Here is a 12,097-nt window from a genome sequence, read left to right as displayed (position 1 = left end):
CCTCCCTCTTCCTCTCTCTTTTTTTCTTTCCGGTCCCACACAGACATTGTTCAGATAACTCGTTTGTTGCCAGGCGCGAGACGTTTGAAATTGACGACGACTGCGACAGTCTGACGTGGGAGGAAAATGAGGACACTCTCTTGCTCTGGGAGGATTTCACAAACTACAACATCCCGTGCACCATCGCTGCAACGACCTGCGCGGCAGCCTGCCCCTGCGAAGGCAGCGCCGAAGCGGCTGATCCCGTAAGTTCAGTCTGAATGAAAACTTTTTTTCAGACTTGTGCAAGTCAGGGCATGCATCAATACTATGGATGCAGTGTAAGACGCAAACTCATGCATGATGAATGAGGGTTATGTCTGTGCTCTCTAAGGATTCCCAGGATGGAAGTCTTGGCAGCCTCATTGATGAAACGGAGACCCTATTTAAGAGCAGGGAGAAGGAGTACCAGGAGACCATCGGACAGATTGAGGTACACTGATATGAATATGATTTTGTGGTGAAAGAAAAAGTGGTTCCTGTATGTATTAGAAAAGAAGAAATGTTGTTGGAGCTTCGTTGATGCAGATAATAGTTTTACCATTCTAGTTCAAGCACTTGCTTTTCATACAGATTTAGATAAATTTGCACTTCATGACCAAATATATCCCACATTTAGCTCAGATCTTGATCAATATTACGGTGTATTCTCATCCAAAATTTTTATTTCAACACAAAACGCAGCTTTTACTTCTAACGGTGCAGACTTAATAACGTCCTCCAAGTCAAATTGAAGTGAAACTTCCCTTTTTTGCATTAATGTAGGTGTACTTCCTTTCAGTTTAAATACATTTAAGATCTGCTATAGAGTTTCAATCGATTATCTGAACTCCTAATCATGTTGATATTGCTTCAGATGGAGCTGGCCACAGCAAAGAGCGACATGAACCGACATCTGCATGAGTACATGGAGATGTGCAGCATGAAAAGGGGCCTCGACGTGCAGATGGAGACCTGTCGGCGGATGATTAAAGGCGGCAGGAACTCTCCTTCTTTCAGCTCGGTTGCCAGCAGCGACTCAGGGAACACAGATGAGATCCAGGACGAGATCTCGGATAAAGACGCAGAGACTGAAGTCCCGCTCAGTTGATGGCTGCACAGCTGGCATTTGTTCCATTTCCTGTTGTCTGGCTCAATTAGTCATTGGAATTTAAATATGAGCAAAATGTCATCCTGGCTGGGGGTGGAACAAGCTTAACATGGTGCAGGCTCTGAACTGGTGCTTTTATACTGTTTTTGCTGTTTGGAAAGTGGTGGTGGGGGGTGTCTTTGCTTCGTAAATGCAGACACCAAGCTGTGCTCTCTTTCTTGCTGCTGATTCCAGGGCTTCAAATCATTTTGCAGAGGAGAAAAAAAATATTTTAAACAAGCTGAAAAGTATTTTCTATCCAGTTAAGATCCTTTTTTTCTAAAGGAATTAAATACAGTACATATTGTACTCCTCCATTCACCAAAATGATTACTATACATCTCTTAGATTGAGAAATGTTTTGTTGCCCCTGATTGAAATACTCCCTTGATTTTGTGTGATCTGAACACAGGTGTGGCATTTAAAGTCCAAATTGAAGTGTTGCGGTTTTAGTGTCTTCTGTCAGGAAGACAAAGAAAAGAGGAGACAAATGGTGTTGAAGTTCTGCTTGTTTCTGAGGGAGGGAACTCTGCAGGCTTGCCAAAGTCGACAGAGGGAAGGAGCACAGCCTTTTTTGTAAATGCACCGGTGCACTACTGAATTCTATGCAACTTAGCGAGCCTTATTCTGTTTTGGACTGGCTATCACCCGTTTTAGCTTCTTTTACAGACATTTGCCTCTTTTAAGGAAAGCAGGTATTTTTTTATGTCGTATTGTATTTGTTGGGGGCGTCAACTGGAACAGAGCCCCTAAAATACTATAGTACACTGCTTTGCAAAAGTGTTCATAACCGTTGAGGTTCTTCATGTTTTGCCACACTCCAACCAAAAATGTTATTGTTTCATTGGGATTTTATGTGATAGGCCATCACAGGAGGTCCATAATAGTGAGTTACATGTAATATCATACATTTTCAAATTACAATTTTTGATTTTTTAGCAGCAGTAAATGTGAAAAATGTACTGTGCAGCTGTATTCTGCTGTTCTGCACCGATACTTTGCAGAGCCACTTTTTTTTACAGCTTTACACACATTCAAATTTGCAAAATGGTCCAAACTGAGTACGATTTTACAGAGTATCTGTAAACATCTATTTATAGATTGATGTTTATGCCAATCTATAAGTTACACATGCCGAAAGTTACATATCGGCATTTGTAACTTTCCACAGTTATTCAATAAAAGTGTCACAGCATAATGCTGTGGGAATGAGCACAGAAGCATGAGCATAGAAGATGTTTTCAGTGATAGTTTTCCGCACTAAAATTGCTCATATCCAAAAAAAACCCCCAAAACTTAAATTTTCATCTGATCTTCTATAAATGCCAGATTTGTGGAGAACACAAATAAAAACTAATAATTGACCTGTAAAGTTTGTGTCTCCCTGCAGCTGCTTAAAGTTACCGTAGATCTCGTGGTTGCATCATACTCCATTCATTTGAGGATAATTGACTGAACAGAGCTCCCCCATTCTAACAATATGTGTATTTTATAATCTAAAATACAGGTTTTATTAAGAGTAATGGGGGTTGAAACTCATAACTCTTCAGATTTGTATTTTTTTCATAACTGGCAAACCAAACGTCATTTTCATTTCACTTGACTACTTTGTTTTAGCTTTTCACATAAAACCCCAATAAAACACATTGATGTTGTTGACTGTATTGTGACAAAATTTGAACAAAGTTTAAAAGTATGACTACTTATGCAAGGACAGAGTAAGGCCAGGTGTTGCTTGCTGCTGAAGTAGGCAGTGCTCTGCTCTGATTCAGATATGCTTCATTAAAGAAAAGCCACTCGTCGCTTGAAAATGAGAAAGACAGAGGAGTTGGATTGTAAGAACCTAAATCACTAATGGTAAACAACTCCTTTCAGCTTTTCATGCTAAACCAAAGGGCATATTTCACATTAAGCTAAATAAAATACATTTCAGCTGCTTTACTTTAGGTGATTGTTGTCCATATCCTGCTGTTCTGGAGAGTCCTCTACAGGAGAGCAGATTCCACTTAGTGCTTAGATTTTTTTAGAACAGGGCTAGAAACATCGGCCTGTACATGAGCTCTGCCAGCATGTGATCGTATATACCCCAGAGGCCTTTTGTGTTTATGCTAACTCATTTTGCTGCAGTTTGAGGAAATAATCCAGCACAGAAACTAATCAACGGATAGAGAGAGAATGAATGTTGTTTTTTTTGTTTCAATCATCTGTTCATTTTAGATTTTGAGTGTGATTTACTGGATCCAAGATTAAGTGATACTTCTATCTTGAAGTTTTCGGGGGCAGAATATTCTGAAGCATGCTGATGTGCAGAAAAGAAGTTATGTGTCTTTTCTAATATATATTTTGAGCTAAAAAGCTGCAATACAGACTGTGTACTGTCTGTCATATTTGTTACAAAACTATTTGTGGCGAAAGGTGTATTTTCTTTAACCAGACTGTGTTAACCATTAGACTGTGTCGCTATATTAAGCTTTTAATAACTTAAACATATTTGTTGCAATTATTTCTCAATTACTAACACAAAACAATACAAAATTAACACATGAAAACAGTGAAAAACAGCCTCTGCTAGTTGTCTTCAGATGATATGAAACCAGCCTGATGAGAAACAAAGAGCCATTCTGTTTTTTCTACTGGACTGTGTGAAACCACTATTTAACACTGTATGGCCGCAGCAACCACGAACGGCAGGTCTGAGGTTTTTCTCGCTCATCTGATCATCACACTAACCAGCCAACCAAAGCAATCATGTACAGCAACGTGATGAAATGATTCTGACTCTGGAAAGTTGCGCAGACTCAGTCTCAGTGCACATGCCAACCACACAGGGTTTTCCCAACATCCAGTATCTCCTGTAAACTACTGGATGTCAGGTAAAACATCTCCACTTTGCCACTACTTAAAGCAGGTTTCCCTCATTTTAGTTCAAAAAGCCGTAGCGACTCTCATTTGTTGAATGTAGCTTGGTTGGAAGCCTTTAAAGACCTTAAAATAATGTAGCTGTTGAAAACACAGGGACACATGACGTTTGGTTATCTGCTGAGAACTTCAGTGTGAGTTTTGCTTTACTGAACGGGTTCTCAAGCTTACCACCAACAACGCGTATGTAAATTTGCTGGATGTGAATGTTTCATATAAAAGAAAAAAAAGGGTTTTATACAAGGAGTTTTTATTCATAAAGTTTGGGGATTATTTGGTTAACAGTTTATGTTCGTTTGCAAACATATTTGCTGTTTCAGTTCCATGAATGTGACTGGGAGGTCCAAGCTGCAGCAACATTTGAATAAAAGCTGCTGAACTCTATCAGGTTCCAGTCTTGATGTTTATTTTGCCTCACAGGTAACATCTTCAGTTTAATTGGCATTTTGTCTGTGTTTATTTATATTCCTTACTCTTTTCTCTTACATTTGTAAGTTTATTATTTGTAATATTTTTGTTGAAACTATTTATACGATGTACTCATGTGGGTGTTGGGCAGTCTTAGTTTCAAAATGATGAATGTACTCAGTTAGTATTGGGGTAAAGTTAAATAAAGTGATGGATTGGTAAAAAAAAAAAAAATTACATAGTGTTGTTTTTTTAAACAGTTTTTTCTAATTATTGTTTACCAGAAAATATGGTGCTTATATAATTATATTAAAATGAATTAGATTCTAATTGGAAATAATGATGAAAATAAGGGAAATGATACATGGATATTTCATTTTTATGCATTTATGTTTTCAAATTTGATGCATTTCTATTATAATACCCTTAAAAAGATGAAAGAAATTATCTTCAGAAGTCAACCAGCTGTGAGTGACATTTGAGGTAATTCATTGGTTAATGAATAAATGAATTACCTTCAATTACCTTCAATTAACAATTGAACACCTGGATTTATCCAGGTGTTCAATGGAGGCTTCAGGTGTTTCTTAAAGAGCATTATTGAACAAACAGCATCATGAAGAAACACAGCAGAAAGGTCCAGGAGAAAGTTGGTTTGCCTGTCATAACAGTAAAAAAAAAATCTAACTTATTAAATGGTACTAGTATACCATTTGATAATGATTTATTAGGCAATTTAATGAATAAAACATTAAAAACAAATACAATTACATCTTTTCATGCTAAAATGCATCAAAAATATTATTCTTAAAACAAAACAAGGATCACCTCCAAATTTATACATACTAGGTGTAATATATAAAATCTTTCTGTTTCAATAGTTAATCTTGGTTTAAATTTTAAATCAAGCACAAGATCTCAGCAGCCCAGACCGTCAATCTTGCTATCCTATACTACCTTTATCCTTTCACTTCAAGAAACACAATCCTCTTGGCCACATTCTCCTCCCCGTATTTTTCCTGCAGATTCTGACGGCTGACAGGATCGGCTGAAAGCAACAAACTGTCGTCATTGCGACTCCAAAATGGTTCTGAAACAGATGAGGGGTTCAAAAGCAAATCAGCGGCAGCAGTGAAGTCTCCACTGGTCTTTAGTAAAGCTTTGGTCACACTGACCAAGTCCTGGAAAACAAACAAATTCAATTAAAACCAAATTTTTATAACAGTGCAAGGCTAGAGGTTAAAATCTGCAACGCTCACCTGGTTGGTCTGGGTCATCAGCTCCCTAATTCGCTGCTTGTCCTCTTCTAACTCCGTCTGAGTTAAAGAAAATGCTGCGTCTTTGTCCTCCGAGCGCTGAGGGTGATGTGGAAGCTGCTGAGCCTTCGCCATCCATAGACTGAGAGTCATCTACCTGAGATTCGCTGTCAAATATGAACAGATGGGCCTTTGAAGGGTCGCTGATGAGCTCTGAAACAGGGAGCTGGACGGACCTGGCATCGGGGGCGTCGGTGTTCGGGACGCAGTTGCTGCTTGAGCTCTGAGTCTGTGGCCCGGCCCCCTCTGTGCTGGGTTCAGCTTCAGGGTTGGGCTGAGCACCAGGTGGATCTGCAGATGAGTCTGAAGGCTGTGGAGCACCTGCTGAAGCAGGTGTTGTTTCAGCTGTTGTTTCAGCATTGTTTAGGAGATCTGGACCTTCATTTTCATCAGACTATAAAACAAGAGAAGTATTTAAATTTATTGTAATGTTTGGCTTGAATGTTATAGACACACACATAGAGAATTTGTGAAGCACTCCATTTGTTGCATCTTTTTTGCCGTCATCATTTGTTTCATATCTGCACCGGATTCACAAATCAGATTGAGGTAAATACATGTAGAAGATATTATCAAAAGGGAGTAATTTGCACCTATTATTGAATCAGGTTACACTTTTCCTCAACTAAAAACAACCAAGCCAGTTTGAGCAGCACAGATCAATCATGTTTCTAAAGTTATTATAATTTTTTTAATAGTTCTGTTTCTAAGCCTGTGCACCTGCAGGAAAGATCCACAAACATAAGGCTTGGATCTTTTGATTTAAAAAAAAGAAGCAAGAATTCTGTTTTAAGCAATTTATAAAATTTCTTTAAATAGGAAAAATAATGTGTGAACATATGACTCAGACCTCACTGGAGAAAGGATCAATTATACTTTCTGTGACATTCTTCCACCAGAGTAACACCAACTTTCAGTAGACAGACGATGTTTTTCTCACATAATCTGCATCATGCAGCTCTGGTCTTTAAGACTGCAATGATATCTGCTCTGAATGTAATTCAGGCAAATGACAATAAACCCCAATCAGTGCATCTGAAAAAACACTATCCCAATTGCACTTTTAATGGTGCTTATACACATACATACACTGCAGACATATACAGTATATCTTACCTCAAAATCATCTTCAAACTCTTTTGTTGCCATTTCAAGAATTCCCAGCTGCCTTTTCTCTTTTTTCTTTTCTGCTTTCTGCGGGGCTGAACTGGCTTCATCTGGAAAAACAAAGAAACAGATTTCTTGTCAAAACAGAATATCCTCAACCAAATTTACTCATGGGAAAGCAAGTGAGAGATGAAATACACTCTCTACTTTTTATATATATACATTCACCAAACCATCATATATTCATGTCCAACCTGGTTGCACAGTTTTAGTTTCAGCATCACTGCTGTTCTGCTCCACCCGACTCTCCACCTCTGCCGCAGCTTTCTTCCCTCTGGCTTTCTTTTGAGGAGGCTCTTCTGCTACTTGGGTTCTTTGGTTAGTTAACTTCACGGCAGCTTTAGTTTTTTTCGAGTGTGGTGGGGATGCTGTGGACCGCTCAGCCGTGCTGGAGGCCGATCTCAGTTTTTTCCCGTACGGCTCAGGGGATGAAGATGCTGCCTCCAGCTCCAGCTGCCTGCGTGTTAATCGACGCTGTGGTTCCTCCTGCACCGGGGATGCCTCCAGCTTTTCTTTTGCTCTGTTAGGTGAACTCGTTATAGTTGAGAGTTTCAGCTGATCTGCAGGGGAGTTTTTTGATAAATGATGTTTTCGTGGGGAAGAAGGAGTCAGAGGTTCATCTTTTTCTGGTTCTGTTGTCTCTGTGCTGGCTTGGTTCTCTGCCTGTTCCTCAGTTTGACAACAGTGAGAAGTTTCACCTTCAACACTCTCCGATTGAATGTTTATATTTGGCTGTTCCTCTGATGTTTTGCTCTCTTCCATGGTAACAGAGGCTGTTATTGGAGTTTCTACATGTTCAGGTGTGACTGCTGCTGGTATTGACTGGACATCGATCTGTCGGGACAGGAAATACAAGTTCTCTTGGTTTGCCTTGAACTAAATGTGCTATCAAAGAAAATCACATAAAGAAATGTCTTCAAATCATGACATGAAATATCTAAACAAAGTTCTGATTGCCCATGCAGCAGTACCTGTGTTAGGTCTGATTCTGCTGAATGTGTTTGAGCAGGATCAGCAGCTGCTTCACAGGAAGATTTTTCAGCATTAGATTCCTCATTGAGCTTCGCCTGAAAGCAGAAAAATGAACGGCTACTAATAATGTAAAAATAGCCCACAGCTGTTGTTTATTGATACAAAGCTACACTGTAGTGTAAATATATTTGTGCTCTTACAGATTTCTTCTGTTTTTGCCTTCTTGTCTTGCTTTAAGAGGAAATAAATATCAACAAAGCTTTGAGTGGCCTAGTCGAAGTCTAGAATCCAACTGAAGTACTCCAGCATTACTTAAAACATGATGTTGATCCTCAAAAATCCTTCAATGTGGCTGAATTGGGACAATTCTGCAAAGATGAGACAACAGAAATCCACCCACAATGATGTAAAACACTCACTGGAAATAATCAGGAATGTTTAATGACTATTGTTGCCGCCACAGGACACGCAACCCGAATCTAGATTTCAGGGAAAGTTGTTTTTTCACAAACGGCCAGGCTAGTTTAATTAGATCTTTTCTCCTTCATTCAAAAAACTCAATTTTGTATCAATTCAGATTTCCATCCAATTTTTGTGTTGCCAATAGTTAAAATCCATATATACAGCTGCATAGCTACACATTTTTCTAACAGTTTGGTGCCACTCAGTGGTAGCTATCTGATCTACAACACAAGGAGCTACAGATTTGTTTTGGTGTGTGAAACTCTTGGATCAGCTAACATTTTTAACTAACTAAATGTTATACTTTGCATTTCATAATATTACATTAAAATAACTTATGTTTGAATTTGTAAGTAGAAGCCAAACATATGCTGTTAAACAGTTATTAATATCGCACAATGATAACTCAGGTTACCTTTGTCTGATATTAAAATGTGTTTGATGATTTGAAACATTAAAACAAAAAGAACAGAAGAAATCTGTAAGTGGGCACATAATATTTCACTGTAATTACCTCAGTCTTCTTCTCAGGCAGGCTTGTTGCTGTCTTCTTTGGTTTCCACCTCTGTAGATGCAGACTGGTTCTTTGATAGTTGGTCTTTGAATCTGGACTTCATAGACTGCCAGCTGTGACTGGTCACCCGCTGCTTCTCCATCTCCTGCCAAAGCCGGTTGCCCCCAGTCTCTGACTTACGCTTGCTGATGAAAATTCAAAATGGCAGCATCCTCTTCAGGGGTGTAGGCAACTCTGCCTAATGAAAATTGAAGAGAGGGGAATTATAAATAAAAAACATGATACAACTAAATAATGTTAGAAAGTAACTAAACATAAAAATCTATTTAATTTAATAGAGTGAGACATTTTAGTTGATTTAAAATTTATTTAGAATTTTGTACACATCTACTTTTAGTGAGTAGAAAAATTTGCTGAATTTGTCTGAAGTGATCTTGGATGCCATAAAATTAAGAGCTTGTGCAAGAATTTCACTATGTATGTTGCAAATATTTTTCCTGGAGATTATCACTACTAATGTGGCTGGCCCATCTTACAGTATGATATACATATTCTTATTTTTATTTTGCAGGTAGGAGATAGGGTGTTTTTGCTTTGACAATGTTTTTTTTTATTATTTCTATAAATGGTGGAAATAGATAACTGGGAAACGGTGTGGCATAAGCCAAGAAGCTAATGTGATTCAGACTATACTACTTCTAGTCTGAATCACAGATTTCAATCTGAAAAATCTTTCAAATGGGAAGCTGAAGCCTCATGAAAAAAGTTCAAAGTTAAGTGTTGATGTTGTACCTCCTAACAGTCCAGCACGGCTTCCCCCACTGTTGTTTAATTTTGAAGAGGATCTCTGGATTGCTTTTGGATTCAGTCTATAATCATCTAAATCCAGCTGCTCCTCCTTCTTAATGCAGTCATGAATATACTGGGTGGAAACATAACTGAAAATAAAGATAAATACCAGTGACACAAATAAGAAACATTTACCACATCGCTCTCCTTTAAGACCTCAAAGGTCCGTCCATACTGTTTACTGACTGTACTATATCTGTAATGTCAACAGTCCAACACCAACCGATGAGCACTGGATTCAAGAACAGAGCTGTTTTCCTCAGGATCAATCAGCAGGATGGCTCCAGGCACCTGGACTCTACATAAAATTCCCTCCTCCAGCTGTGATGAGCGGCTGCAGTTTTCGTTTGTGAGGACCGGGTCGCAGGAAGAAGGACATGGGTTCACCCTCCAAAGTCAGGAATAAAACTGGAGAGATAGACTGGGTTGGATCTTGCTGTCTGGAAGACATTTTTACGAAACCTAGAGAAATAAATTAAAATATAAAAAATGCTGTTAGTAACAATTGAAGTAGCAACCAATGCTGACACATTTTTATCGTAAATATTTTAGCAAAAAATATTTTTTTAAAATAAGTTTAACAACAATATCATGTGTGCAAGTTATGCTATCAAAGTTGTTTTCCTGTTCAGTCAAATTTAAAGCTGTGAGCTAATTTTTTTTCTAACAATCTCACTTTTCAAATAAACAGTGAGAGATAATTATGATTCTCTTTCTCCATTGAGATCAAGAGAAAAATTAACAAAGTATTAGTTTTGCATATGAACTTTGTTAATACTAGCATAAGCAGAAGTGGTAGTAAAAAAAAAAGTTGCCACAGATCCACAAAAGCTTTTCTTCGTTTTTTAATTTCTATTGTGCCCAAAGAGCAAAGAGTTGAAAACCCTATAAAACAGGAAATGTGAACTCAAGTTGAGGCAAACATGTCCCACAATAAACATCTATGATTTTCCAAATTACAGTTTCCTGAACTGCATTGCAAGTTCAGATTGCAGGTCAGATTTTAGTGGTCTTCACAAAAAATTGGTCTCACATTTAAAAATAAAAATCTTCAAGTTTCATATTAGGAGGGCTGTCAGTTGAAAGAGGTCTTCTTCAGACAGACTGCTACAGATACTTCCTGCCCACAACCATCAGCTTATACAACTTTTTGAAGATCCTTAGACAATGAGTTACAACATTTACATTCACTGTAAACAAAATCATCTGAATGCAATTTAACTTAATCTAGCTAAAATACCTTGCTGGACAATAACTTTAGTGTGTTTGATAAAAACATTTCTGTATAAAAAAAGACATCGACCTTAAATCAGCCTAAAATGATTTAATGGACAAATTCAACACAACCATAGAGGAACTCGTGCAAGAAACAAGTGGGACATTATTTTTAACAGAAGTCACTAAGTAATTTAAGCATACATAACGCATTAGTTTAGACTATCGCACTATAATCAACACACATATTAACACGTGAAAATAAAAACAGACAAAATACAACTATTTCTACTTCAAATTCAGGCTCACAAACAGTTTTCACAAAACCGAGGTTCTGTATGCGTTTCCGTTTAAACACAGGTTAAATATTACATTTGCGCAACAATACGGCTGCTTGTCAGCTTCGTCAGCTGTTTGCTGATCCACGTTTAAAGCAAAAGAAAAACAGAAAAGCTACAGAAGCGTGTTAGTTTGAAGCGTTCACAGCAGATGTTTTCGGTTAACAACCATCAGCTAAATCTGGCTAATGACTTTGTGCTTGACGTAACCCGAATACAAACTGTTACCGAGTTTATAGAGCGACTGTTACATGTTGTACAACAGTACATGAAAACACGTATTAAGGTAAAACCAACTCCAGTACAAACATTACCGTGTAATTTGTTGTCTTTCCCGCCCCGAAAAAAACCAAAACAAAGCCTACTTCCGGTTTATCTTCTTTTTCGGTGAACTTCAACAAACTAGCGACGACTTATCGCCCCTAGTGTTTGTATCCATATTGCAGTAAAATGTGATTATAACTAACTAATAAAATAAATAAATAAATAAATAAATAAATAAATAAATAAATAAATAAATAAATACATTTGGGCAAGTTGTGGAAAAAATAAAGCCACATGGCGCCATTTTATAGTACAATCAAGTTACCTTCAGTTGTTATAAAAATAAATATCAAATATAACTTAAAATAAATTTGACTACACAATTAACCTCCTTGAAATTGGTCCTCTGTCTCTTTAAAAACTCCTGCTCTTTCTAAAACTCCGCCTTCAGGAAGCCATCACAAGATCGCTCCTGTATTAACCCCTTAACTATGTTTTTAACAGT

At 37.7% G+C, this 12,097-nt stretch overlaps 2 protein-coding genes across 2 annotated transcripts in view; one reads left to right on the top strand and one right to left on the bottom strand.

The window, feature by feature from the left end:
• iffo2b (intermediate filament family orphan 2b) overlaps positions 1-4,319 on the top strand; it is a 28,343-nt gene extending 24,024 nt beyond the window's left edge. The window contains 3 exon segments of the mRNA XM_032549302.1: positions 74-245; positions 374-472; positions 896-4,319. Of these exon segments, the coding sequence (XP_032405193.1) occupies positions 74-245; positions 374-472; positions 896-1,129 (505 nt within the window). The 3' untranslated portion in view covers positions 1,130-4,319.
• A 250-nt stretch (positions 4,320-4,569) lies between these two features.
• terf2ip (telomeric repeat binding factor 2, interacting protein) lies at positions 4,570-10,237 on the bottom strand. Its single transcript, XM_032549301.1, is given in 12 exon segments — positions 4,570-5,676; positions 5,755-5,865; positions 5,867-6,205; positions 6,928-7,028; positions 7,173-7,812; positions 7,950-8,045; positions 8,927-8,947; positions 8,949-9,119; positions 9,121-9,164; positions 9,719-9,864; positions 9,999-10,081; positions 10,083-10,237. Coding segments are annotated over 12 exon segments (2,118 nt in total). The 5' UTR covers positions 10,227-10,237; the 3' UTR covers positions 4,570-5,454.
• Between the last annotated feature and the right edge of the window lie 1,860 nt (positions 10,238-12,097).

The sequence above is a fragment of the Xiphophorus hellerii genome, chromosome 20 (genome assembly GCF_003331165.1).
Source record: "Xiphophorus hellerii strain 12219 chromosome 20, Xiphophorus_hellerii-4.1, whole genome shotgun sequence".
Lineage (NCBI taxonomy): Eukaryota > Metazoa > Chordata > Actinopteri > Cyprinodontiformes > Poeciliidae > Xiphophorus > Xiphophorus hellerii.
Note: the sequence above shows the minus strand (reverse complement) of the source record. Positions and strands in the feature narration are given on the sequence as shown.